The 26,193-nt window shown below is 62.7% G+C and overlaps 4 protein-coding genes across 7 annotated transcripts; 1 reads left to right on the top strand and 3 right to left on the bottom strand.

The window, feature by feature from the left end:
• Nucleotides 1-229: 229 nt before the first annotated feature.
• On the bottom strand, nt 230-2,708 carry REM1 (RRAD and GEM like GTPase 1). Its single transcript, XM_030463073.1, has 4 exons — nt 2,237-2,708; nt 1,880-1,962; nt 867-1,071; nt 230-729 (listed from the first exon to the last, which is right to left on the bottom strand). The coding sequence occupies exons 1-4, from the start codon at nt 2,532-2,534 to the stop codon at nt 452-454; spliced, it is 864 nt and encodes a 287-aa protein (XP_030318933.1). The 5' UTR covers nt 2,535-2,708; the 3' UTR covers nt 230-451.
• A 373-nt stretch (nt 2,709-3,081) lies between these two features.
• On the bottom strand, nt 3,082-9,694 carry C20H20orf96 (chromosome 20 C20orf96 homolog). The gene is made up of 10 exons (XM_030463365.1): nt 9,548-9,694; nt 8,660-8,765; nt 8,184-8,287; nt 7,522-7,680; nt 7,072-7,171; nt 6,583-6,740; nt 6,370-6,471; nt 5,465-5,548; nt 5,087-5,205; nt 3,082-3,163 (listed from the first exon to the last, which is right to left on the bottom strand). Exons 1-10 carry the CDS (start codon nt 9,692-9,694, stop codon nt 3,082-3,084), a joined length of 1,161 nt encoding a protein of 386 aa, XP_030319225.1.
• Nucleotides 9,695-11,411: 1,717 nt separating this feature from the next.
• SOX12 (SRY-box transcription factor 12) lies at nt 11,412-12,305 on the top strand. Its single transcript, XM_030463180.1, has one exon. The coding sequence runs from the start codon at nt 11,412-11,414 to the stop codon at nt 12,282-12,284; it is 873 nt and encodes a 290-aa protein (XP_030319040.1). The 3' UTR covers nt 12,285-12,305.
• A 5,150-nt stretch (nt 12,306-17,455) lies between these two features.
• Nucleotides 17,456-25,607, bottom strand: TBC1D20 (TBC1 domain family member 20). 4 transcript variants are annotated; one of them, XM_030463183.1, is made up of 9 exons: nt 24,054-24,162; nt 23,617-23,802; nt 23,202-23,282; nt 21,667-21,853; nt 20,919-21,020; nt 20,261-20,402; nt 19,494-19,678; nt 19,111-19,392; nt 17,456-19,079 (listed from the first exon to the last, which is right to left on the bottom strand). In XM_030463183.1, exons 1-8 carry the CDS (start codon nt 24,115-24,117, stop codon nt 19,122-19,124), a joined length of 1,218 nt encoding a protein of 405 aa, XP_030319043.1. In that variant the 5' UTR covers nt 24,118-24,162; the 3' UTR covers nt 17,456-19,079; nt 19,111-19,121. The 4 variants fall into 4 exon arrangements, with proteins under 4 accessions (XP_030319043.1, XP_030319045.1, XP_030319044.1 ...); XM_030463185.1 differs by lacking the exon at nt 24,054-24,162 and adding an exon at nt 25,452-25,607 and having other exon boundaries at nt 17,456-19,392; XM_030463184.1 differs by having other exon boundaries at nt 17,456-19,392; nt 19,494-19,603; nt 24,054-24,180.
• Nucleotides 25,608-26,193: the final 586 nt, after the last annotated feature.

Below are 26,193 nucleotides of genomic sequence, written 5' to 3'. Positions count from 1 at the left end.
GGGGGCTCGGGAGGAACCAGGGGATGCTGCTGCTGCTCCCCAGGTCCCTCTCCCCATCCAGGCTCCAGGGTGTCCTCCGGGTGGGCATCACCAGGGTGTCCCTGCCGGTCCCTGCTGCCCTGCAAGGGACGGGGCACCACAGGCAGGACCAGTCCCTGCACTGGGGCACGGCTTCCCCTCACCTCCAGCCCCCCAGGAGCACCCAGGATCCCCCCACCCAAGCGCAGGCGTCCGTCCCACTCTCTGCTCCACGGGTGCAGCCCAAGGGACCCGCTTGTCCTCCCGTCCCCCCATCCTGGAGGGGAAGGGGATGGATCTGGAGCACCCCGGGCATCCCTCCACGGCCTCGGCATCGCCCTGGCCCCTCTCCGGGCTCTCCGCAGCTCCTCCGGCCACGCTGCTGGCAGGGATTCCCAGCCCTGCGTGGGGAGGGACGGGAAGGCGGCAGCTCTCAGAGCACGGACAGGTCGTGGCAGGACTTAGAGCGGGCTTTGAGGGTCACTTTGGTGCTGTCCCTGACCACCAGCCTGTCGAGGAACCGCCGGGCTCTCTTGGTGAGGCTCTCCCCGCGCCTCTGGCCGGGCAGGGGGTGCGTGGGGGGCTCTTTGGCCCCGCGGCGCAGGCGGATCTGCCGCACCGCCCCCTCGAAGAGCTCGGCCACGTTGTGCTGCAGGGCTGCCGACGTCTCGATGAACTTGCAGTCGAACACCGCGGCGCAGGCTCGGCCCTCTGCAAGGGAAGAGGGGACAGGGCCCCGCTGGCACCTCGGGCACGGCTGCACCCCCAGGCAGGAGGGGAAGAGAGAGCCAGGGATGCAGCCGGGGACGGATCCTCCCCGCCCAGCGCCCTGCCCCGACTCTTCTCACCTTCAACAGAGACCTCTCGGCGCCGCACCAGGTCGGTTTTGTTGCCCACCAGGATGATGGGGATGTCCTCAGCCTGGCGTGCACGGCGCAGCTGGATGCGCAGCTCCGAGGCGCTCTCGAAGCTGCCCCGGTCGGTGATGGAGTAGACGATGATGTAGGCGTTCCCCACCCGCAGGCACTGGTTGCGGCGCCAGCTCTCCGCGCCCTGTCACCCCACGGGGGACAAGATGTCACCATGCCGCCGGAGCTGGTGGCAGCCCTGACCACTGCTGGGGCAGGGCAGAGCCCCCCTGGCACTGATGGGAGCTGCCAGTGCACCCCGGCAGTGGCGGTGATGTGTGACACCGTTAGTAAAATGCAGCTCAGAAGCTCCTGGTTTTGGGGGGGTGTTTGAGAAATCTTTTTTCTACCATCAACAAACCGGCGGCAGCTCAGGGGGCTGAGCCTGCACCTTCTAGAACTGTCCTTGGCCGTGCAACTGGTCAGGAACTGGTCACTGCCCGGTGGGACCTGCCGGGCCCTGGTGTGGCAGGGGGCAAAGGGACATTTTGAGGGAGGTGGTGACAATGGTGCTGGCATTGCTGCCCGGGAAATGCCTTGTGTGCAAGGTGAAAGGAATGCCCCACGTCTGGCTCTTGGGCCACCCCGCTGCCTGGCTAAGCACGTGTCCTGGCTGGTGGCTCTGCCTCACAGGGATTTGTCCACTCGGCTCCTTCAGCCCCCGTCCTAAACCATTTCCATGCATTTCAAAGCAGGCTGGCACCACACTCCTTCCCCACGACCCTTTCTTCCCCCTGTGCTCACCAGAAGCCCCTCCACTGGTGAGGACACGGTGGGCAGCTGCCCACGTCGGTGGGCAAAGAACCATCCAGAGCTGCAGCCCCAGCCCGTGTGTCCCCTGCTCTGCACTGAGCCCCGGGCACGGCTGGGAAAGCTCCAGGGAGGCCCCAGAGCAGCAGCCGTGCCCACGCAACGTTCCCAGGGCACATCCCAGGTCCCCAGCCCCGCCGTACCCGCAGCTCCTGCTCCCAGCAGTCCAGCACCAGCACCGCGGCCTCCTCGCCATCCACCGCCAGCGTCCGCTCGTACGCAGCCTCTGCAAGACGCCAGGAGAGCTCAGCTGAGGTGGTGCCTGGGCACCGGGACCTGCTCCTGACCCCTGCACCGTGCCTGGGCACCGGGACCTGCTCCTCACCCCTGCACCGTGCCTGGGCACCGGGACCTGCTCCTCACCCCTGCACCGGTCTCACCAGGTTTTCTTTTTCCATCCCGAGCCACGCACTCGGCCCGGACACCCGCTGCCTCCGTGCCACCTCCTCTGGTCCCCTGCCACAGAGGGGTCCCCACCCAGCACCCTGCCAGGCACCCACCTCCGTGCTGCTCCAGCGGCTCCTGGACACCGGTGAAGACGTTGACCAAGCTGGTTTTGCCCACGCCGGGATCACCCAGCAGCACCACCCGGTACCGGGATTCCCAGGGGCTGGAAGAGCCCGAGGAACCGGAGGACCAGCTGTCCCGGGGAGCCGCGGCCCTGCTGCCCGGCTCGGAGGCCGAGTAACTGAGCTGGGGGTGGCCGGACTGTCCCTGCCGGGTGTCCCCCGGCACCCCGGCCCGGGGCAGGGGGGTGCTGGCCCTCCGCCGCAGCGGGCTTTGCTCGTTCAGGGTCATCTTCGGCACGGCGAGCAGCGGGGCTGGGGGACCCCGTCCCGAGGGGCTCCGGATCCCGGTGCTGCCCCCGGTGTCAGTCCCGGTACCACTTTCAATCCCAGTCTCAAACGCAGTGTGGATCCCGGTGCCGGTTCCGGTCTCTCTCCCCGTGTCCCTCCCAGCCGGCGGGATCTCGGGCATAACTTTACCCGGGACAGGCTCGTTCCCGGTTTTAAACCCCGGGAGGTGGAGCCCCTCGCTCCGCCCGGACCCTCCTTCTCCGAACACACCCCCGCCCGCACCGGCCCCGCTCCCGGACGCCCTGCCCGGTCCCCGAGGTCCCCGCGGGGCTCCCGGTGCCGGGGTACGGCGATTTCCCCCAGCGCCAGTCCCGGGACACCCCTCACGGTCACGGCGAGGTCCCTTTCGGCTTCAGGCTCTCCGGTGTTACCGTGGACAGGGACCGCAGAGCCAGCAGGGGTGACAGTGACACCTTTACTGCAGCACCGGGGCCCCAACGCGGCTGGAGAAGTGCCGAGGGGAAAGCGGGGGCTGGGAGCTCGGCACCTCAGCCCAGGCTGTCCGGGGGGTGGCTGAGCTGTGTCCCCTCCCTGGGGATGCTGAGGGTCACCTCGGGGTCTGGCGGGCACCTGAGAGAGAGACAGGAGGGAGAAGGCAAGAGAGGGAGCAAGCTGCGGTGGGTTGGGTGTGAGGAGCAGGAGGAGAAGCTCCTGAGTGGCCAGGGTGGGAAAACCCCTCCCAAACCCGAGCCCAGTGGACCTCCAGAGCACCTCAGCACTATTCCAGCCCGTCCCGGCCCCAAACTTCTCTGCTGGCAAAAGAAACAAAGTCCAAGCCCCAGCCCTGCTCCACGACCACCTCTTACCCCATCCTTGTGCCTGAGCCCTCTGCAAGGCAGACTTGGCCTTCCCAGAGAGCCAGGGCCAGAGGTAAAGCCCGGGGCTCCGAGAGGCAGCAGGAGTGACATTAAACACCCCTCACTGTCAGTCCCAAAAGACAAACAGAGCAGCCCAGCAGAGCAGCCAGGTACATCTGCTTTCTCACAGAGAAAGGACAAGCAGAGCAAGCTGGGCTTGCTCAGATCTGTGCTCATCCATCTCCGTCACAGCCCAGGACAAACTGTGCATCCCGAGTGCCCTCAGAGCAGGGCTGGAAGCTGCTGCTGGAATCCCTGGAGCAAGAGGCTTTTTTTCATGAGGGGAAACTAAAATACAGATGGGAAGGGAGAGGCAGTGGGTTCCAGCTCCTCCAGCTCCACACAGGGACCTGAGGAGGGCCAGCAGGAGCCCTGGATGCCTTCACACCCTGACACTCCCAGGCTGAGCTCAGCTTCTGTCTGGTTTTACTCTTTCAGGAAGCAAATCCAGTGCCTGGAACCAAAGGGTTAATCGGAAAAATGAAGGGTTGGTGAAGCCGTGTGAAAAGTTGCAGGGAGGTCAGTGGGAAAGGGCTGAGGGCTGGTGGAGAGGGCTCTGGCACGGGCTGCTGCCTGTCAGGGCGGGTAAGCACCGAATGCCTGACTTGTGATGTTACAGAAACTTTCCACTTGGGCCTTCCTGCTATTTTTAACTCTCCTCCCAGCCCCCTGCAATAACCTCAGCCCCCTCAGTAACCCTGGCCCCCTGCAATAACCCCAGCCCCACAGTAACCCCGGCTTCACCAGCTGTCCAGGCTGATTCATTCTTTTGGTGGCTGTCGTTGTTGCTGTTTTATCATTTTTTACTAGGAAAAAACTTCAGTTGCACTAATCCATCAGGCAGCCACCCACCTCCCCCCCCAGCCTCCTGACGTGTTCCAGGCTTCCCTCCTGCTTGTGCCTCCCCAGGGCTTCAGCCCTACCTGCCTTCCAGCTACAACCTAAGCCCTGGAGCAGGAGATCCAGCTCCTCCTGTCACCTGCACCAGCTCAGCTTTGCTGCTCGAGCATCTGCTCAGCCCAAGGGATGATATTTTAATGGAAAATCCCCCCCCCTGTGCACACAGGAGGAGCTGAGGGGCTTCACCTGCAGCAGGGAACGACTCATCCCTGTGCCAAGAACGACTTGTGCAGGCAGCTGCTGTGAATAAATGCACATTCTCGGGATTTAAACACATTTGACCCATTTTCTCTCAAGTTTGTACATGAAGCAGCAGGCAGCTCCAAATCATTTGTGGGTTTTGTGATCTGCCCTGTCCTGGGCAGGACTCTGCTGCCATGGGCCAGGGGGCAGCCTTACAGACTACAAGGAGAAAACAACAACAAAGCCACAGCCAGCATAGGGCCTTGACAAGCTCTGCGGGTCCTGACTGTCCCCAGCTGCCACCTCCCCTCGCAGGCTGCTCAGAGGGAAGCCCAGAGGAGGGATGTGTGTGACCAAGGATCAGCTTAAGAGCTGCTGCTGGTTCCTGATGCTTTTAGACCAGACCACGAGACCTTGCAGTCAGCTTCCCCAGTGTCACTGTGAGTTTACACCCTGGGCCGGGTGTAGTTTGAGCAGTGATGTCAGTGGGAAGGTGAGGCTGTCAGCTCAGGGCCACAGAGCAGGGGCTGTGCATGCCCACTGGCAACCTTACCTTGCTCTGAGGAGAAGAACATCCCCAAAGATCACCTCTCTTGGGTCTCTCACACCTTGGCGGAGTGTCTGGATGCTTCTCTTCAGCTCACCAACCTCTTCCTCCAGGTCCTTAGTAATCTGGATGAATTACATTTCTAAGAGTTCTCCACTTTGCAAGACAAGCAGGATTTAAAGTTTCAGAGGTTTTGTAAACAGCAGAGTCAGAAAACATCCCTCATGACTGCAAGCCCCTAAGAGGCTTCCTGAAAAACCTGCTGGTCCTCAGTTTGTCCTCAGAGCCCCCAGGGAAGGCAGAGTTCCCCCCCGAGGCAGACAGATCCCTGCTGCAGGGCAGGGGCTGAGGGGTGCTGGGTCTGCCCTGCCCCAGCTCACCCACCTCCTTTTGCTGCAGTATTTTACACTGCAGAATGTGGTTGTTTATCACCATCTGCTTCAGGCTGTCCTGGTGCAGCAAAGTCTCCTGGGATGGGGGGTGAAGAGAACAAAATCAGCTGCAGAAATTCCCCAGTGACCACCAGCACCGAGCACTGCCACCCCCGGGTGCCACCCTGGCTGTGTCACTCTTCAGGGAAATAATTTCTGCTGGAACAAGGTCTGGGTTCTGGCTCTATCAGGAAACTGTCATGGTGACCACGTTGTGGAACCAGGCTGAGGAACTCGGGAGATCCACTTCAGTTTCCCAGGGAAAGCTCAGGAGTATTGCTGGGGTTCCTTAGGACACCTCTGCTCCCAAACTCACCTGTGAAGGGGCCCAGCACCAGAGCAGCCCATAAATCAGACAATAATTAATATTTTCTTAGTGCTCCCAAGCTGCTCACCCAGGAGCAGCACTGAGCACATCACCCAGCAGGACCCAGGCACCAGGAGTTCCTCCTATTTTGGGAAGAAGGGCAGCAGCCCCTGCTCGGCAGAGCTGCACGTGGTTTCATTTCCTCATGAATTTATTACAAACACCGCTGCCACAGCCGTGTCACAGCCAATTAGGGAAGCAGCTTCCTAAATAATGTAATAAAACAGGGACCATAAAAGCAGGGTGAGTGCTGGGTCACCACCTCCACGCAGCAAACTCAGGAGCGACTCGGAGCCTTTCCAGCCCTCAGCCTGCAGCGAGGGCTCCCCCTGACCGAGAGCCCCAGGAGGGGAGCAGAGATGCTCTGCTGCTCTTTGGGTGCTGCCTGCCCCGTGCTGCTGCCAGCAGGGATGTGTGGCAGCCCCTGCCCTCTCTCCCAGCTCCCATCAGCTGTTTCCCCTTTGCTGGAACGTCAGATCAGCTCCACGAACCTCCACAATTTTCTGTATCAGGGCCTCTTGTTCCACCCGTATCTTCTCTTCCAGTTCCTCCAAGTTGAGCTTCCCCATTCTTTCTATCTTGTCTCTCTCCTCCTGAGCCCAGAACCAAGAGGAGCATTAGGCAAGGCACCCGTGGGGTTCCTTCCTCCCTTTTCCCTCTCCTTCCTCCCCGGTGATGCTGCAGGGAAGGAGAGGTCCCAGCACCTGGTGCTGCTCCTTCAGGCCCTGGATGCTGTGCTGCAGCAGCTCTATCTGGGCAGCTTGTGCAGGGTACTGAGTGTCCATGTAGGTCTGCAGGGCTCCGAGCTCTTCCTGGAGAACCTGTACCTTCAGTGTGACTTCATCCAGAGTCTGCTGGAGCTCTGATGGGAAGTTAACACAGAAAAGCTCAACCCAGGGGTTCCAAAGCTTCGGAATCCTGCGTTTCCCTCAGCTCTTGGGAGATTCCGGACCCGGAGGGGAGTGGGAAGGGTCTGACTCAGAGCAGCTTGAGCAGATCCTGCTGGAAAGAGCTGCCAGGGGTCACAGGGTGCTCCCCTTCTGAGAGGCTGAGGGGAAGATATCCCCAAACACAAACATGATCCCTTGTCATAAATGGGATTGTTTGACATTGGTAAGATCAACAGGGTGTCTTCAGCCTCATACGATGTAAACCAAAGGTAATTGCACTCCATAGTAATGTCAGCTACTCACTTCCCAGACTCTTTTCCATTGTTTTTTCCATCTCCTGCAGCTCTGCCCTCGCTGTATCCAGCCGGTTCTGATGGGAGGTCTGCACCTTTGCCTTCGCCCTCTGCCCAGGCAGAAATCCAGTCACTGCTCGGAGCTCTGGCACATCCTCCTGCTCATCCCTGACCTCCCACTCCAGTGCCCCGGGGAGCAGATCAGTGCCCCAGGACTCAGCTGGATCCACGAGCTTTATGGAGGGATGGATTTGGGCTGGTACAGGGTGGCTGCAGCTGCTCAGGACAGCTACACTCAGGACGTGGGCATCAAAACAAGAGCAGCTCACTGATCCTTGGGCATCAGATTGCTCAGTTCAGTGGTGGAAGGGGCTGGGCAACGCTTGACTCTTCTCCAGCACTGATGAGAAATGGGAGGTTCTGCCTTCTGCTGAGCTGCTGGTCAGCCCTGAAGCCTCACCTGAAGTGCTTCACACTGCTGCAGCAGGGCCCTGGCTTCCCTGGCCATGCTCTCATCAGTCTGCTGGATGTCCCTCACCAGATGGCTGTTGGCCTCTGCCAGGCGGGCACCACGCTGCCTCAGCTCCTCGATGGCATCTTTCCTCAGGCTGTTCAGGTTCTACAGGAATTTGGGGACTGAAATGTCGTCCATTCCACCAGCCCCCCCTGCCATGGGCTGTCTTGTCCTCAGGACTCTGGCATCCCCACCCAGCACATCCCTGCTCCCAGCTCCCAGGATACAGCTGCAGGATCCCCAGTCATTCAGAACCATCCTTCACCTACTCAGAAGCTGTGCTTATCTCCTTCACCCCCACCTTCTCCTTGCTAGACTGAGAAAATCTGACCCAAACCATCTTTTCCAACAGGTTACATTTCCCAGATCTCATCTCTCCCTGCTGCACTCTGGACTCTCTTGGTTTTTCCTCGTTTTTCTCAGCAGGCAATCTCCAGGTTAGATTTCACCAGCAGTGAGTGGAGCAGCAGAGTCACCTCTGGTGTCTTGAGAACTCAGCCCTTGCCACTTGGCAGGAGTGGGTCAGCCCGGCAGAATTTCCTTCAGAAAGGCAGCTGGGGTCTGGCTTTGCTGCCTACACCCCAGCACTGGATATCTGTGGCACCTACCGTGATAATTTCAATCTCTTCCAAGTTTTTAGCTAATTCAGCCTTCCTGAGCTTCAGTTTCGTCTGAGCGGAACTTTTGTGTTTCTCCTTGGCTGGCGGTGTGTCTGAAGGCAAGGGGGGGTTTATTCAGCTTAAATGCAACTGATGAAAGGAAAAAATAAAAAAATAAAAATAAAAGAGACCCGTCCTTCTTTCCCAGCCCAGTGTCAACGTCCCACATCAACCCTCTCCTGTCATACGGGGCTGAGGGCAGTAAAACAAACAACCAAGAGACTGAGTGCAAACCTCCTGCAGCCCCAGCAGAAGCAGCTCCCAGAGCTCAGCCCACAAAGCCCTCCTTGGGCATTTTGACTTCTCCCTCTTTATTCTCAGCATTTCCCCTCGGCTCATTTTCTTTTTGTGGCTTTTGCTGACCGTGCCCCAGCAGAGAGCACCGGGCAGGGGGAGCAGGGGGGGATGTGGGAACCTCTCCCGACCTGGCTCCTTCCTCTTCCCTTCCTTCTTCTCGTCCCCATCGGCGATGTCCCCGCGGGACGGACCTTTCCTTCCCTCTGGATCTGCCTCCTGCCGCTTGCTGCCATCCTAAGCTCAGCACGACAGCAGCGTGGGGAAGCCAGGGAGTCAGGAGAGGTTCGTGGGCTGAGACCTCTCTGCCGTGACCCCCCTGGGGCTCCCGGGTGTCCCCCGGTGCCCATCACCAGCAGCAAGTCCCAGGGTTGTTTGAGAGCCGCTGCGTTTGTCACCACAGAGCTGCCAGCGCCACAAAGCCCAGGGGACAGGGGACTCACTGCTCGCTCCATCTCCTCCGTGGCACTCGGGTCCCTCTCTGGAAGGGAGCAGCACAACCCCCGGGAGGAGGCTGCGCCCCACGGAAAGGCTCTGGGGGGGCAAAGTCAGGCAGGGAGGCAGTGACACCCCTGGGCTACGGCCCCTCAGTGACCCCCAACCCCACCCGGCCCCTGCCCATGGGGAACCCCCCATAGGGATCCCCGCCCCACGCCCCTGTGGGTGCCCTCCTGCCTGTCCCCTCTGGGGAACCCCCCCGACCCTCTCCTTTGGATCGCTGGGAGCCCCCTGGGAATCCGCCCTGCTCCATGGGCACCCCCGCCCCCTGCCCCCCGGGGAACCCCCGCACCCCACGATCCCCTGGAGATCTCCCGTGGCCCCCCGGGGCTCTCCCCCGCCCCCCGTGTCCCCTCACCACCCTCCCGCCCCCGGGGATCCCCCCGTGCCCCGCGTCCCGCTCTCCCGGCCCGTCGCCATGGCAACAGCCGGCGGGTTCGGAATGGCGCCCCCTGCCGGCCCCGCCCCGGCCCTGCACGGCGGGACCCCGACGGGACGGGATCCACCGGGATGGGACATACTGGGATGGGGTCCACCGGGATGGGATATACTGGGACGGGATCCACCGGGATGGGATATACTGGGATGGGATCCACCGGGGAGGGATCCACGGGAGACCGACATCCTGGGATGGAATCCACCGGGGAGGTGCGTGGTGCCAGTGTCATACGGGAGCTGCCTGGAGGGTGTAGCCTGGTACCGGGTATAACCTTCGGTAACAGCGGGCAGCAACAGGGCTCGGACAGGCCCCGGGCTGCCCAGAGCGATGGGGGAACGGCAGAAGGTGATGTGCGGTGTCCTGCGGGACCCGGGCGGGCCGGGCCTTGGTACCAGCCCGGGCCTCGGTACCAGCCCGGGCCGCGGTTCCGGGGGTGTCCGTGGGCCCCGCGAGGGCCGTTGTTACCACAGCAACTGCGGGCGGGGGCGCAGCCAATGGGAGCGCGCCCTGCGGCGGGCCCGCGCGGCCCGGCGGTAGCCAATGGGCGCGGTCCCTGGCGGGCAGCCCGCGGTCTCCGGGGCAACAGCGCCGCCGCCGCCGCCCCATTGGTGGCGGGCGGGAGGAGGGGGCGGAGTCCGCCGGGAGGGGCGGAGCCTGGCGGGGCGGGGCCGCTCCGCGCCGCGGGTGTCGGGGCCGCGTCCGTGGCACCGGGGGAGCCCCGGGGAGACGCCGTGGGGTGAGGGGGAGGGAGGGGATACACTCACAGGTCCATGCGGCCTTATCACGCCGCGAGGTGCCGAGCGCTGGGAGACCCGGACCCGGCACGGGGTTGTCACGGGGGGACCGGGAGACCGGGGACCGGCAGGGGCGGGGTCCAGGAGCAGCGTCCCCGGGGGATGCTCGGTGTCCCGGCTGGGCAGAGCCGTGCCCAGGGCCGCAGGTCCCAGGGGGGTGTGCGGTCTCCTGGGGTGCCAAGGGGCGGGGACACCGGGATACCCTGATCGGGGGTGCGGCGGGCAGGGGCTGTAGTTGCAGCATCCTCGGGCGGGTACCGGGAGCACCGGGGCGTGCCCCCGCCATTCTCTCCAGCAACCCCTCTCCGAGGCCTCCGATTGGCCGAGCCCGATATCCCCCCCGCCCTGCGGCCAATGGGTGGATGGGGGGGGCCGGTGTCTCCCATTGACAGAACCGGTGCGGCGGTGTTTACCGGGGGCGGGGCGGCGGCGGCGGCTATAAGAGCGGCACCGGGGGGCGTGCGGCTCCCGGGCTGCCCGCACCGACTCTCCGCGCACCCCTCGACCCGCACTTGCCCGCAACCTTCCCACACCGCGCCCGACTGGAGCATCCGTCGACTCAACAGGGAGAAGCATCCCTGAGCGGAGCATCCCCAGAACGGGGCGGGGCAGGGCGGTGCGGTGCATCCCGGAGCATCCCCGGACCGGAACAGAGCAGAGCGTTCCCGAGCGGGAGCATTCCGGAGCCAGTGCAGAACATCCCCCGGACCGGAGCGTTCCCGGGTCGTTGCGGGGCATTCCCGGATCATCCCCATCTCGGTACAGAGCATCCCGGAGGATCCTCGGGCAGGTGCGGATCATCCCGGAGCATCTTCGGACCGGCGCGGAGAATTCCCGAACCGGGGCGGAGCGTTCACGGACATCCCCTGGCCGGTGCAGAACATTCCCGCACCGGACGGCTGCGGAGCATCCCGCGACCGGAGACCTCGGGCCCGACGCGTGTCCCTTCCGGAGCATCGCAGCAGCCGCCGCCCCGGCGGAGCCGCCCCCGCCGTGCGCCCCCGGGCCCCGTCGCGGCCCCCGTTGCCCCGCCCCGCCGCCGCCCGCTCGGCACAATGGGGGCGGCGCGGGGGGGCGCGTAACGGCGGGCGGGGAAGAGAAGGAGGAGGAGGAGGAGGCGGCGGCGGCGGCGGGGGGGTCCCGGTGACCGGGATGGTGCAGCGCAGCCCCCGGGGGCGGGGCGCGGAGGCTCGGCGGGAGCCCTGCGCCCCGTTACCGACCCGCGATGCGGAACCGGGCTGGTGCAAGACGCCGAGCGGGCACATCAAGCGGCCGATGAACGCCTTCATGGTGTGGTCCCAGCATGAGCGCCGCAAGATCATGGACCAGTGGCCCGACATGCACAACGCCGAGATCTCCAAGCGCCTGGGCCGGCGCTGGCAGCTCCTCCACGACTCCGAGAAGATCCCCTTCGTCAAGGAAGCCGAGCGCCTGCGCCTCAAGCACATGGCCGACTACCCCGACTACAAGTACCGGCCTCGGAAAAAGGGCAAGGGGGGTGCCGGCGCCACCCGCCCGCGCCTCCCGGTGAAGATCAAGCCCTCGGTGCTGGGACGCGTCCCCTCCGGCCGCCGGCAGCCCACCAAGCCTCCCAACGCCCCGGAGGAACCCGCGCCGGAGGTGGCCGCCGAGGACTGCGCCGGCACGGCAGCCTGGCACCCGGCACCCCCCGGGGAGCACGGCCCCCCGGAGCCCCCAAGTCCTGCTGCCACCTGCCCTGAGCCGGAGAGGTCCCCCGAGAGCGGGTCCCCCTCTCCCATGTCAGCCGCATCCCCTCCCTCCTCTTTCAGCTCCTCCGATGAGGAGCTGGAGGAAGAGCTGCTGGGGGTCCTGCCCGGCCGAGCTCCCGCCGGTGCTGCCTGCAGCACCCTGGACTGGTCTGGCTTCGACAAGGACCACGACCCCTTCCCGCGGGGCGGCTCCTCACACTTCGAGTTCCCGGACTATTGCACGCCCGAGGTGACAGAGATGATTGCAGGGGACTGGCTCATGTCCAGCATCTCGGACTTGGTCTTTACCTACTGAGTCCCACGCTCCACAGGTAACGCTCTTCCTCCCCCCCTCCTCCTCCCCACTATCAGGTCATATCAAGACAAAACAAACAAAAAAATAACGGAAAAAGAAAAAAGGAAAAAAAAAAAAAGAAAAAACAAAAAAAAAGAAAGAAAAAATGAAAAGAAAAAAAAAAAGGAACCGAAACCAGCTGTTTACATGCAGGAATCAGGTATTTTGCCTTGCAGCCCTGGAAGGCAGAGCTCCCTGCTCACCCTACCCCCAGCACACGCCCACTCCTCGCCCGTCCGTCTGTCCGGCCCTCGCCTTGCCACGCGTGGTTGCCCACGGCCGCCGTGTTTTGCCCGTGAAACACGAGCCTCTGCTCGGGTTTTCATTGTCAGGGCCGGGCCCCTTCCCCCTGCGGCTCTGGCCGCCGCGGTGCTGCCATGGCTGCTCCAGCCATTCCCATCCCTGCCAGACGCTGCCTGCGTTCCTGCTGCCTGCAGGAGCACCCACGCTGGCCCGGCCCTTGGTGCTCATCCCCTCCTCCCCATTCCTCAGGGAATGGCTGATTCCTTTTGCTTTTTGACTACATTTAAAGCACAGCTTCAGTTTCCACCCCCTCCTCGCAGCCCTTGGGGAGGGATCCCTGATTGTGACGTGTCGGGGGGGTGGCAGAGCCATGCGGAGCCCCCAGGACGCCCCATTTTCTGGGGTGCCCAGGTTCGGTGTCCCACGGGACCGGGTCTTTCCCTGCCGTGTGTGCTCCCCACTGTTGGCTTTGGGAAGAGTGAAGTTGAGCACACGTGTTCCGCACGTGGGAGCTGTGTTGTTCCTCCCGCCATGCGGTGGTTGTGTGGAGCTGGCAGTGCCACACGGGCAGCCTGTGCCCGGAGCCACCCCAAAGCCTGCCAGGGGATCCCCTCCCTTCCCGGAGCAGCCAGCTCCCCTTTTAGCCTGGGAGCTGGTGCCTGTGTGGGACCTACCCCCGGCTGGCTCCCCTTGGCTGGTGGAGCCGGGTCCCCCCGTGCCCACCCGCGGCGGGCGATGCTTCCAGCGCGGCTGGGAGCTGGCAGGGTGTCCGGGAAGGGACACCATGGGAAATCTGCCTTAACATCACCCAGATGGGGCTGGAAGCTGCAGCTGTGCTGGCGGGGCTGTGGGTGATGCTCCGGCCCGGTGCTCCTCCACCACCCCGTGCCAGGAGCAGCCGTGTCCCGGCAGAGCGCTGCCGAGGGGCTGCCCGGTGGGCGAGCCCTGCCGCAGCTGCTCCGAGAGCCGGGATTTTCTTTGCTTTTTCTAATGGCTCCTTCCTCCCATGAGCCGCCTCCTCCCGCTGCCGGGGAGCACGTGGCTGCCGTGCTGGCTCGGTGGCTGCTGCGGGGGCCGGGACCGCACTCGGGGACCGCGGGCACCCCGAGCTGGCAGTGCCTGGAGGAGCTGCACGGGGCTGGGCAGGGGAGGTGTTTGAAGCAGCCCCCCCATGGCCCTGGATCCCAGCACACCCAGAGCCCCTCTGACCCTTTCCAAGCAGTGGGGTGCAGAGGGCACCCGCTCCCCAGGGCTCTGCTTCCCCGTTTTGGGGCTGCCCATCCCTCTGGTCGCACCTGCCCCATTCCTCCTCGTTGTGGTGGAGCTGGATGGAGCCACGACCAGAGGACGAGCATCCCCCACCCCCCCGAGACCCCCCAGCAGCCCCCTGGGGCAGCTCGGAGGGGGGGACCTGGCCCTGGTGCCAGTGACCCCTTGGCTCGGCCTTGGGGACAGGCACCGCGGCGCAGGGTGGGGTGTGTCCCCAGGCCCCTCGCAGAGAGGTGACCCCCAGCCCTGCCCCGGGTGGCCTCGGTGTCCCCTGGCGGTCCCTCCCTGAGCCATCAGCATTGTCGATGTGTCGGTGTGTAGCCGTAGCTGTGTGTGTGGCGGCAGCGCGTTCGCTGCCCCGGTGCGGGTGCCACGCATCCGACACGTGTTCCCTATATAGAGCGTGTCCCCCTCCCTGTCCCCTCCCACCCCAGGCCGTTCCCCACCAGACCCAACCCCACCCAAGGTGGAAAAGCCAAATAAAACGCCTGGCCAGCCGTGACACCAGCAGCCTGCTCCCACCTCGCTGCTGTCTCGGGGGGGGCTCTGCCTTCCCACCCCCCGGGCAGCCCCATGCCAGGAACCCCCTGAGCCCGCCCCCAGGTTTGGGGGTCCCGGGGGTCCTGCGATGCGCACAGATCTCACCCAGCACCTCGGTGCCTTCTCAGGGCGTGCCCTTGCCCGGGGCCGTGGCCAGGAGCACTTGGGAAAGGTGCCGAGGCCGCACCCGCTGCCCTGTCCTGGGGGAACCAAAGCCCCCAAGCACCAGCAGGGCCTGAGGCCACGGTGAGGGTCTCACATCACCGGTGCTCTGCCCGTCCCACGGCTCGGGGCTGTGTCCCCTCTTCCCAGCAGGGACGCCGTGGCCCAGGGTCCCCTTCGTGCCGTGTGTCACCCGTGGGGTTGAGGTGCTTCCTCCACGGACTATCAGGCGAAACATTTCCTCAGGAGCAGGTTCTGGGTCAGCACCAGAACCGGAGCCAGAGCCAGGGCTCCCCCCTCACCCTGGCTGCAAGCACAACACCATCCGCTTCGTCCCCGTCCCTCCTGCCCCGTCCCCCTCCTGTCCCCTCCTCGAGACTCGCTGGGTGTGTTTGTTGGGGGAGAACTGTTGTGGACAGTGGTGGATTTTTCTGTGCCGTGTGGTTGTAGTTCTTAGAGACCCCCCCCAGCGTGTAGCCCCCCCTTCTCTCCTCCCCCAGGTCCCTCTGTGCCCCCCGCCTCCCCGGTGCTGGCTGGCGTGCGTGTGCGAGCGTGTGTGCGTGCCACATCCCGTCATCAATAGAGACAAAGCGAATAATAATAATAATAATAATTAATAAGTGAATAATAAAATAAATAAACCAAACCTCTCTCAGGAAGATGCCACCCCGGCGGTGGCCGAGCGGGCCGGGAGTCCCCAGAGCTGGCGGGGTCCTGGCACAGCCTGCGGACGGGCGCCAGCGTTCGGGGTCACCTCTGTCGTGTCGTGTTAGTGAAGGGTTCCTGTAGCTGTTGTCTTGGAGAAAGGGGCTGTTAGCCAGGGGGGGTGGGCAGCCCCCGGCCCCGGGGGGCGTGCTGCCACCGGCTCCCGCTTGGCTGATGGTTCTCCTGCCTGTTGTGACTATGGAATAAAGTGTGTTGGTCTGCTGCCCGAGGCTCCTGCTCCTCCTGTAACACCTCGCTCCTCCCAGGGGACATGGGGCTCCCTGGGGACATGGGGCTCTTTGGGGAGATGGGGCTCTTTGGGGACATGGGGTTCTTTGGGGAGATGGGGCTCCCTGGGGACATGGGGCTCTTTGGGGACATGGGACTCCCCGAGGACATGGGGCTCCCTGGGGACATGGGGCTCCCTGGGGACATGGGGCTCCCTGGGGACATGGGGCTCTTTGGGGACATGGGACTCCCCGAGGACATGGGGCTCTCTGGGGACATGGGGCTCCCTGGGGACATGGGGCTCCCTGGGGACATGGGGCTCCCGGGGGTTCTGGGCTCAGGCATGGGCCAGCCCATGGGCTCCCACCCTGTCTGTGCCCCACGGGAGGTTTGAGGTTTGCCCTTGTCTGCTGGAGCTGGCTGGGTGTCCCCTGGGGAGGGGGGTGCAGACGTGTGTGTGTGTGTGTGTGTGTGTGTGTGTGCAGTGTGTGTGTGCACAGTGTGTGTGTGTGCACAGTGTGTGTGTGTGTGCACAGTGTGTGTGTCTCTGTGTGTGTGTGCAGTGTGTGTGTGTGTGCACAGCCTGTGCTGGGGCTGGGGCTGCTCAGTGCCTGTGTGTGCTCTGTTCACGTCTGTGCTGGGGATGGGATTGGGGGGGGGGGGCGGAAGGGGCAGATCCGGCCCCACAGGAGGGCCTGGGGTGGGGGGGGCCACGGGTGACACACACTGCTTGCGTCACATCACCCCACCCACCCACCCACCCCACCCGCAGCTGTTGCCATGACAACAAGGGCAGCTCAGAGCATCCCCCAGGTACCGCCAGCCCCTCCTGCCCTGGGTGATGCTGGGGACCGGGCTGTCCCCAGGGGGGTGGCCGTGCTGCAGTGACCCCCATGGAGGAGTGGGGAGGCCCGTGGGACTGGGCTGGTCCCTGTCTGGGCGTGCTGGCCACCACCACTGCTCTCCTGGCCTCACCGGTGCTCCGTGTCTGGTGCTGGGGGATCCCTCCTGGCCACGGGGACAACAGAGGGACCGGAGAGGGGACCCGAATGGGGAGGGATGTTCTAAGGCCTCTGCCCCCTCCCAGATAAGTGGGGAGAAGGCAGGGGTGGGGACAAGGTGGGGATGAGGGCAGTAGGGGGAGCAGAGCCCCCCCCCAAACCCCAGCAGCACCAGGAGGGGACCCCCAGCCCCCTGCCTGTGAGAAGGGGTGGAGGGAAAGGCCCCTCCCTGGGGACAGCCTGGTTGGGGCTGTGCTGGGGACAGTCTCTGCTGTTGGCACTGGGTTCCCCCCCGTGAGGCCCCTCTGGTGCTGGGGCTTTGTTCAGAGCTGCAGCTGGAACAGAAAGGGTCCTGAGCCCCATCCCCCCTGCTCGGGCTGACAGTAACACACACAGCACCCACCCCACAGCACCCACCCCACACACAGCACCCTCACCCCAGAACACCCCCAACACAGCACTGCCTGCACACAGCCTGCCCATCTCACACACACACTCACACTCATTCTCACACACACACTCACACTCATTCTCACACTCACACACACTCACTCATAGGCCCTGGTGAGAGCTGAGCAATTCCCATGCCCATGCCCATCCCAGGACAACCCTACCCATCTGGATCGGGGCAGGAGAGGGGACACATGCAGTGGCTGTGTCCCCACAAGCCAGCAGCCCCCCAGCCCCCTGGCAGTGCCACATCCCCCCTGCCACCACCCCTCCTTCCCCGGGGTTGCCCTTGGGTGGCTGCTGCTGGCCTGATGTGGGGCCTGATCCTGCACACAGGGTGCTGGGGCTGAATCCAGCCCCCCACGGGGACGTGGGGAGGAAATGATGAGGGTTTGGCTCCTGCTCCTCTTCCCCCGGGGCTGCTGGGCAGGAGGCCATGGGGATCAGTGACTGCAGGGCTGGGATGAGCCAGCTCTGGGCCACCAGGTGCCCTGAGAGCAGCCCCCAGGGACAGGGGGAGGGAGAGGGGAGGGTTTAGTAACTTTTTATTTTACACAGTTTAGAGTTTGTACAAATCTGCATTTACAAAGGTCTGTAAAGTCTGTACAGAGGAACTGGAGCACCTGCAGTGACTGTCACCTCCCAGCCCCTTCCTCTCCTTGGGGACAACACAAGAACTAAAGTGCAACAAGGCCAGAGAGTGGGGGGGGGGCCCAGGGGCTTCTCTTGAGCAGGGTCCTCCAGCCACTCTCTCCTTGGGGGCAGTGGGGAGTGTACAGAGGGGTCCTGGGACCACTGAGAGACCCCCTTCCCCCCACACCCCCATCACCACAGCCTCTCCTGCACCACCCATTTCTAAAGTGCTGAATTCCAGACCCCCCACCCCCTGCCCTGCTGCCCTGGGGAGGGGGCAGGGCTGGGTGACAACTCTCAGCATGCCCTCCAGCCACCAAGGCACCTCCGGAGAGCCAGGGGACAGGTGACAGGCTGGGGGTTGGGACAGGAGGGTGCTGAGCTTCCCCAGGACACCGGTTTCCTTTTCTATCCTAAAATCTGTAACTCTTCAGCCAAGAGCAGGTTCTGGGGTGTGCAGTCCCTGGGCACGGCACAGATGGCTTTGAGCACAACACAGCAAGGGTGGGGGGCTGCAGGGGGGGTAGGGGATGGGTAAGGGCACTTGAAGGAGGTTGAAGAGCTCAGGGGAGAGGTAGAGGCATAGAGTGTCTGTTGGCTTCGTCTCAGTGGGACACTGAGTCCTGCAGGAGGATTTGCTGCTGAGCTGGGAGCGGGGGGAGCACTGGGGCTGCACAGGGCTGGGGGGCAATGGGAGCTGTGCAGGGCTGGGGGTGGCCTTTCCAGGAAAATACCCTCAACTTGTGTCATTTCGAAGGGTGACACTGCAGCCTGATGGCTCACGGGGGAGATTTAAGACAGACTTCCCACTGCCAACGAGTTCTGTCCTGTGCAAAGTGTTTCCCAAGCTGGAAAGAGCCTTTCTCTGCAGCAGAGCCTGCAGTGGGGGGACAGTGCCACCAGCTCTGGTGGTGACATGATTTGGTATGTGACAGCACACACCTCAGCTCTCACTGTGACCTGAGGAAGGAGCAACAGCAAGAGAGGGCTGTCCCCAGCTGTCCTGCTCCTGTCCCCAGCTGTCCTGCTCCTGTCCCCAGCTGTCCTGCTCCCCCACTCGTGGGTCAGGCTGCACAGGAGGCAGCAGGGAGGCAGTGAGTGTAATGCACTGGAGCCAGCTCCCTGCTCTGGGAGGGCTTTGGCTCTGCTTGGAGGCTGTGGAAAGGGAAGGACCAGAGGCTGCCTGCACAGGAATGTCACAGAGGGCTCTGTGACAGCCCCTTTCTCTGCTGTGACACTCCCCTCCACACCGATCACCCCGTTCCAGCAGAGCCCACCCAGGGCTCTCCTCTCACACCATCCCCTGAAGAACCTGACCTGTCCATCGCTCTGGGTCCTCTGGTGGTGCCCAACCCCTCACCCCTGCAGGGGGAGGAGAGAAGGGGAGCATGGGGGTGGGGGACAGTCCTGCCGGGCCGGTTCCCCTCAGTCTTTGTCACAAAGGCCAAAAGTGTCACTGGAGGCAGCAAACTCATCTTCAGGCGGGTGGTTTCTGGACAGGTCCTTTCCCCAGACATCATCTCCCCTTCCCACGGGGGCAGGAGGCAGGGCTGGTCCTTCCTCTGCTTCAGGGGAAAATCTGCAGTTCAAACTTGGGTGCCCACTCCAGCGCACTCCTCGCCACAGCAGCTGCCACCGTCAGCCCCATCACTGCCAGCCCCATCACTGCCAGCTTGGCAAAACGGTTGGTCCTGGTCCTGGGCATCCTGGGCTTTGCCAGGATGGATTTTGTCCGTTCCTCCCCTCGGGGCCACTTCCTGAAGCACTGCCTCAACACAGCATCTCGTCTCTGCTGCCCTGATGCCAACTCCAAGTCCTTAAAAGCGGAAGCAGCGGTTCTGGAGGAGAAGAAATCAGGTCAGGGAGTGTCCCCCAGCCCTGGGGAGCAGCCTCCTGGCAGCTGGTGCTCAGGGGGTAAGCAGGGGATGCACCCCCTCACCGTTCAGCCTGCTGCTGAGCTGCCTCCCTGGCCAGCCTGGATGGTGGGAATTGGACAAAAAGGTCTCCAGCTCTGCTGATCAGAGTCTCGTAAGGAAGGTCCTGTGGGATCTGGGAGAGGAGGTGGTGGACAGAGGCCATGTCACACTCACAGTCCAGGACTTCCTGCTTCCGGTGGAGCACGATCTGGAAGGAGAGCACTGAGGACACCCAGGGATGCAGGGAGGACCCCTCCTCACTTGCTGGCCCTCCCTTCACAGCCACAAGAGTGAAACATTTTGCTCCCAGCTGTAAGAACTGCCCTTCCTCACGAGGACACACTGCAGGGAAGAGTTCCCTGTCAGGGAAGAGACCCCCAACCCCTCCTGAGATCCTGAGGCCACGGGAAGACCCTTTCTGGGCATTTCCATCTTCAGAGCACAGCTTGCTGCTGGCAGGTCAGGGATGTGGGAAGAACCTCAGCAGCCTGCCCTCAAAAAGAGGTTTATTTGGGCTTCTTGTAGGAGGAGCAGATGGATGCATAGCACAGTCCCACAGGCACCTCAACAAGAGGTGCACCTCCCCAGGACATCACAGCCAAGAAAGACCCCAGGAAATGCTGTTCCCATGCTCCCACAGCAGGGACCTGGGGCAGCTTGGACACCCCCAGGCTGCCTCCAGCAATCCTGATCCCACCTGTCCTTTGCCAGCAACCCCTCTACAGCCCCAAACCACCAAGACCTTGCTGTGGTTCAGTTTAACCCCCAGACCACTCTGCCCAGTACCTACCACGGCAGCAAAATAAATGGGCATCAGGGGATGGCAAGCCAGGAAGAAGTCGTATAATCGGACCACGTGCCTGAGGTCAGAGAGAACGTGCCCAAACCAGGTGATCAGCCAGCTGAGAGCAAAGATAGTTCCCACCTCAGCACTGCACAGAGACAAAACCAGTTACATCTGTGAGATCAGCAGGACTGTAATGCTCCTGGTGCTGCACTCCTGGTTATCAAGCCAAAGACACCATAAAATGGGAGACACTTGCCCAGAAAAGGACTCTGGAACTGAACCCTCCCCACTTACCTTCCTGCTTCTGCTTTCATCTGCCTGGCTTACACCTGTGTGTCCCTGCTGCAAAACCTGGCAGTGATCCCCAGAGCCAGCATCAAACCACAGCAAGGTGACACCAGGAACAACACTGGGGATGTGAAGCAGCTGTGGCACCTTTGTGTGACACCATCTGCCAACCCTCAGCCTCTCCAAGATGGGTGCAGACCAGCAGGGTGAAGCTGGCACCATGGAAAACCCCTCAAGAGAGGCAGCACAGGTTTGGGTCTGCTCAGAAGCAGAGTCCCAGATGGCTGAGGACTGTCACCATCAGATCTGGGCTACTCTGTGGTACTGGGGACATGCTGGTGCTGGGCAGAGCTGGGAGGGAAGGTCCGTGTACCTCTGCATGAAGTCGTGCACCTCAGGGTTCATCTGGTCTATGATGGGCATCAGGTAATTTAAAATGTGCTTGGTACTGTCCATCGTTGGGTTCATAAAAGCCCTGAGGACAGATTGAAAAAAGCTCTGTGAAACAACAGCATCAGTGAGCTCTTCCCTCCAGGGAAGCAGCCAGGAAGTAAATAAATGGATTTGCAATAAACAGCTTTGCTGGCAGGGTGGCCCCCAGCCCCAAGGAGTTCTGTCCCTTTGGGACACTTGGCCAGGACACAGAGGGCTGATCCTGGGCCCAAGGACACTGTATCAACTTCTTATCCTGCTGCAGTGCACCCCAAACCTAACTCCCCGCCTGGGAGGGGAGGGAGAATCCCTCCACACCACTTCCCAGACGTGGGTTTGTCCTCATTTCAGTGCACAGACAGGAGAGTCACTTGATGTGGAGCTGAGGACACTGGTGGCAGAGCCCACACTGCCCAGGGAGGCTCTGTTGCCACAGAGGCCCCACCACAGGGGGATGAATAACACAGACACCTCGGTGCTCTCAGCTTCAAGACATGCTCCACATGAGGTGACAGCTTTCAACTGTCCCTTCCCCAGAGGACAACTCTCTGCAAAGCCACACGTGGCCAGGCTGCTCTCCCACAGCACCCCCCTGGCCATGGCCTTACCCCAGGACAGCCCCAGCCCCTCCCCACAGCCTGAGGACAGGCAGGTGGCTCCTGTCCTCCAGCTGAACCCTCCCCGAGTACCTGAGATGATGTGTGGAGAGCTTTTCCACCAGGGCAGTGGCCAGCCTGTCCCCCACCACCAGGAGGATGGTGACCACGATGTCATGGTAGCCCTGGTAGTAGTGCAGCTGGGGGTTGCGTTTGAGGACGTGGAGGATGATGTCGATGAGGTCCTCCTGCAAACCTTCCCTCTGGTCATCTGGCATCCCTGTGGGGACAGCAACACGTGGTGGTGGGACAGGATGTGTCACCAGCTGTGTCCCCTGCTGGTGCCTGCCCCAGGAGTGAGCGTGGCTGAGGTGAGCAAGGAGAGGACCTGAGCATTTACCAGCCTGCCCGTCCCCGAGGGATGGGGTAAAAAGAGCAAGAAAAGTATCCCAAAATCCTACCCCAGAACACCTCTGCTAGCTCAGGGGAAGCTGTTGTGTGGGTGTTTAATCTCTGGAGCTGCAGTGCCCCTCCCTACCTAGGGAGAAGTCAGGGTGGGAGAGGGGAGCAGGGCTTGCTGAGGCTCCCATCCAGCACTGCTGAGACTTTTGCCTCATTTTTAATTTCCCAGGGGTTCTGTAACAAAAATTACCCAGGACCCACTTTCACAGAAACTGTGCCAACTGCACCAGCTTGTCAGGCCTCCATCACCACGTCAGGTATCAGTCCCCTGCTGAGGACAGGGGTTTAGGGACAGGGTGTGACAGGAAGAACTCTGCTGCCACGCAGCTGCAGCCGGTTCCTGGCAGCTCTTGTCAACAGAGAAATGCTCAAGGGCCAAGCAGAAAGTCCCAGTGGAGATCCTGCAGTGCTGAAGTTCTCTTTTTTTCCCTGCTTCACTACGTGTGGCTAAAAATAGGCAGGAGGCTGTCACTGGAGGGCAGGAGGCCCTGTTCTAGCAGAGCCTTCAGGAATCCAGCAGGCTCACAGCATCTGCACTCCAGAAAATCAAAGTGATTCAACAGTGACACAAAATAAAAGTGGCAGGAGGGGGAAGCAGATTCTGGCTCAAAAGAACAACTGCTCTGCAGTCACAGAGCTGCTGGATTAAATGTTTTATAAATAGCACAACAAGGCACCAGCCACCTGGCAGAACCACCCAGCTGCACAAATGTCAGAGCTCTCTTACACTGGGTATATGAACCCTGTTTTGTGGCTGTTTGACACCAGGAATTGTTGTGCCCACTGACAAACCTGCTTTCCACACCCCTGAGCTAGGCCACGGTCTAAAATAAACTGAAAAATAAACATTCCCCAAGCACTCCCATCTCTGTTAACCTCACCCTGGTGACAACAGGCAAGGACTGTGACTGGTGGCACCAGTCAGCTGGCAGACTGGGAAAGACTCATCAAAACCAGCTGCAGCACCAGCAGCTGAAGGAAACTGCCCCAAAAAACTGCTGGAAGCCCCCAAGGAAAAAGCTTTCTGGACTTCAGGCTCTTAGAGCAGTGGAGCATCCTCTGCTGCAACCTTCTGAGTGATGCCTGTGCCAGGAGGAGCCCCAGGACACAGCCCCAGGACACAGCCCTTCCCCTGCAGGGTGGGAAGAGGAGAATCCCCCCCTCACCTGGTGGGAAGCGGCGCAGGGACCTCCGTACATCCAGGAGGACCTGCTGGAAATCCTTGTTGTCCTCTCGCAGCTCCTTTCCTGATGAGAAAAGAGGAACAGGAATTAACAGGAGAGCAGGAAGAGAGCGGGGTGAGGGAGCTGGGGAAAACCTGGCTGGAGGGCAAAACCACCGCCCCCTGGCACCTCCCCTTCCCACTCACACACCAGCACTGTCCCCTCACCACCCCCACAGCACAGAGAAAACGTTTGGGTTTGTTTTTTTGTTTGTAGGAAGTTGAGTATTTCCAAACCAGTGTATGAAGCTCCAGTGTGTGAGTCCCCTGCGCCCAGGAGGGACCCAGCCTGTCAGAAAGCTCCTGGGATCATCCCTCCTCCAGCTGCACAGACCCTCCCAAGGCACCCAGCTCCCTACCTGGCAGAGGGGGCAGATCATCCGTGTTGATACTGAGCAGCTTTGGCCACACTTTGCAGCGGATCTCATCTGTCAGGAGCCCTCCCTCCCCGATGGCCATGCACCGCAGCGTGGCCACGTCGATGGGGTCACTGCTCAGGGCCTGGTAAATCTTTGCCAGTTTTCTCTTCTTCTTCGAGTCAAAGTCTGTAAGGAGATCACCAGAGGGGTGAGGGGACAGGCCACGCCAGCACAGGAGAGTCAGTGTTCCCACTGACAGCCACAAGAAAGGGCATAAAGACTGAACCAGGAGTGTCAGCTTCCCTCCCAACAAACACTTCCCAGGTATGGGGTAGGTGGAGGTCAGCCAGCATGATCCCAATCCCACTGTGCTGTGGAGCACAGGGACCTGGGAGGCAGGGAGGGAATAAACCCAAAGCCTGCACACAGGCACTTACAGGACATGCCCGGGGGGCTGAGCAGGGACATGGTTTCACACTGCATGGTGGCATTTGTCCCCATTGCCTCTCCTGAGGAAGGAGGGGGGTGAGAGAGGGCCACTGGATATCCCACACCCGAGGAGTTCCCAGCAGGGAGGCTCTGCTGGGCTGGAGCAGAGGATGAGGCACCAAACGTTGCTGTTCTGAGGGATCCAAACCACTTCTGGGATCCAACCCGGGATTCTGTGATAAGTGACGTGTCCAAATGGGATTTGGAATGGGAGGAATGGGAAGGATCCTGGCAGGGAAACAGCTGTGTCCCAAGGCTCCACCCCTGACAGCAACTCAAGGAGTCCATTCCCTGCCCACATGGCAGCTCCGTGTCCCGGTGCTGGCCCGGCCCGGCCCAGAGGGAGGGAACCGCCTGCTCAGACACTGTGTAAGGGGGTGCTGCCTCTTCTCAAAGTCCCCATTGTGGATTAAAACGAGCTGGAACAGCCTGCAGCCCTGCTCCAAACCCCACCTTCCTGGGAACACTGCAGCCCCGAGCGCTCAGCCCGTGACCACAACTTCTCGGCTTTTCCCTTCCCTTCCTTTTCCACCCCTTGTGCCAGCAAAGCAGCAAAACCACCTCAGCCCCCGGGCTGGCACATCCCCTGGAGACAAAGCCTGGGCAGGCAGGAATTCCACTTCACACACAAAGAACTTGAGGAGCAGGAGGGAAGGAGAAGTCCAGCAGCTCCTCTCCTGCGGTTCCGTGCCCAACACCCCCGATGTTCAGCGGGCAACAGGCACCAGCACAGCCCAGAACCCCGCGGTCCAAACCCTGTCCTGTGCCCCCACAAACCCCGAGCCGGCAGCCGCAGTTACACCGGGAAAGAGGGGCTGGGAGCACCGGGATCACCGACACCGAACCGGTACCCCGGGACGGGGCAGCTCCCCGGCACACGGGGGGGTTTTATCCGCCCCGGGGTTCGGCCCGCAGCGGGATGGCCGCCCGGTTCCGAAACAGCCCTGTATCCAACGGCCGGCGTGGGGCAGCACCCGGGACAACCCCGGCGCTGCTGCCGAGCTCCGCCCCGGTACCGCCGCCAGGACCGGCCCGGACCAAGCCTGGAGAACTTAGGGGCTCGACGGCGAGTCCGGCACCGGCCGAACCGCAGCCCCCGCCGCTTGCCCGAGCTGGGCGGCCCGCTCCCGAACCTTGGGATGGTCCCGCAGCCGCGGGCCCGGGCCCGAAGGGGGGGTTCGGGACCCCCGAGGCCGAGGGGGGGTTCGGGACCGCCGGGACCTGCGAGCGCCGTGCCGAGCCCCGCCCCGCCGCTAGGGGGCGCCGCCGCGCCCGCAGGGGGCGCTCCAGCCCCCGCCCGCCTCCCAGGAATCGTTGCCTCCCGCCCGCCCGGGCCCGGCCCGTACCGTGGCCGCCGAACCGTTTCGCAGCGGGTTCCGCCGGGCCACGTTCCCGAACTCTGCGGTGCATACCGGGCGGATAAACCGGACCGGGCCGGGCTGGGGCTCTGCGCTCCCCGCGCCATCCGGTCCCGTCCGGTCCCGTCCCGTCCCACCCCCGCCCGCTCCCCCCGCCCATCCGCCGCCGGCGCGCGGCCCGTACGTCACGGCGCGCGAGTGCGCAGGCGCAGCGGCCGGGGCGGGGCCGGGGCGGAACCGGGTCTGGATCCGGGTTCGGTTCCGGGTCCTTCCCGCTCCCTCCGCCGCTTTTCCGGCCCCAACCCCTCCTTCCCGCACGGTCTCCGCCCTCGGGCCGTTGTGCCGCGGATCCTCCGCGCTCCCCGGGCCGGGCCGCAGCCCCCCCCCTCTCCCCCGGTGTCACTGCCCCAGCACCCCCCGTGAGGTCCGGACACAGGAACCGGGCTCTGACCTCGATAAATAAAACCAAATGTTTATTTACACCAAAGAATTCCAACACTGGATCTCTCACAGATGAAGGACAGAGGGTATATACACAGCGAAGGGTAGCAGGGCCGTGACCGGGGCGCTTCTCCCGTTCGTCCACCGGAGCCGATCCGGCACCGCGGGCCGGGTCCCCTCTGCTCGCCCCTTCCTCCCAGTGCAGGGTCACAAACTGTGAGGTATCGGTGTTCTCACCACATGGCACCCGAGGGAGGGGGTGTTGGGGGTGAAGATGTGGGGTGGGACT

The sequence above is a fragment of the Calypte anna genome, chromosome 20 (genome assembly GCF_003957555.1).
Source record: "Calypte anna isolate BGI_N300 chromosome 20, bCalAnn1_v1.p, whole genome shotgun sequence".
Lineage (NCBI taxonomy): Eukaryota > Metazoa > Chordata > Aves > Apodiformes > Trochilidae > Calypte > Calypte anna.
This window is presented reverse-complemented; position numbering and strand designations above follow the sequence as displayed.

Coding starts and splice junctions, on each gene's coding strand:
- SOX12 (XM_030463180.1), top strand. CDS start 11,412: ATGGTGCAGCGCAGCCCCCGGGGGCGGGGCGCGGAGGCTCGGCGGGAG.
- C20H20orf96 (XM_030463365.1), bottom strand. CDS start 9,694: ATGACACTGGCACCACGCACCTCCCCGGTGGATTCCATCCCAGGATGT. Junction 8,766..9,547: donor TCCCGGTGGACCCCATCCCA/GTATGTCCCATC, acceptor TGCTGAGCTTAG/GATGGCAGCAAGCGGCAGGA. Junction 6,472..6,582: donor GCCTGAAGGAGCAGCACCAG/GTGCTGGGACCT, acceptor TTCTGGGCTCAG/GAGGAGAGAGACAAGATAGA.
- TBC1D20 (XM_030463185.1), bottom strand. CDS start 25,515: ATGCACCGCAGAGTTCGGGAACGTGGCCCGGCGGAACCCGCTGCGAAA. Junction 19,679..20,260: donor CCATTTATTTTGCTGCCGTG/GTAGGTACTGGG, acceptor CTCTCCTTCCAG/ATCGTGCTCCACCGGAAGCA. Junction 19,393..19,493: donor GCTCAGCAGCAGGCTGAACG/GTGAGGGGGTGC, acceptor CTTCTCCTCCAG/AACCGCTGCTTCCGCTTTTA.
- REM1 (XM_030463073.1), bottom strand. CDS start 2,534: ATGACCCTGAACGAGCAAAGCCCGCTGCGGCGGAGGGCCAGCACCCCC. Junction 1,072..1,879: donor GCTGGGAGCAGGAGCTGCGG/GTACGGCGGGGC, acceptor GTGGGGTGACAG/GGCGCGGAGAGCTGGCGCCG. Junction 730..866: donor CCGAGAGGTCTCTGTTGAAG/GTGAGAAGAGTC, acceptor CTTCCCTTGCAG/AGGGCCGAGCCTGCGCCGCG.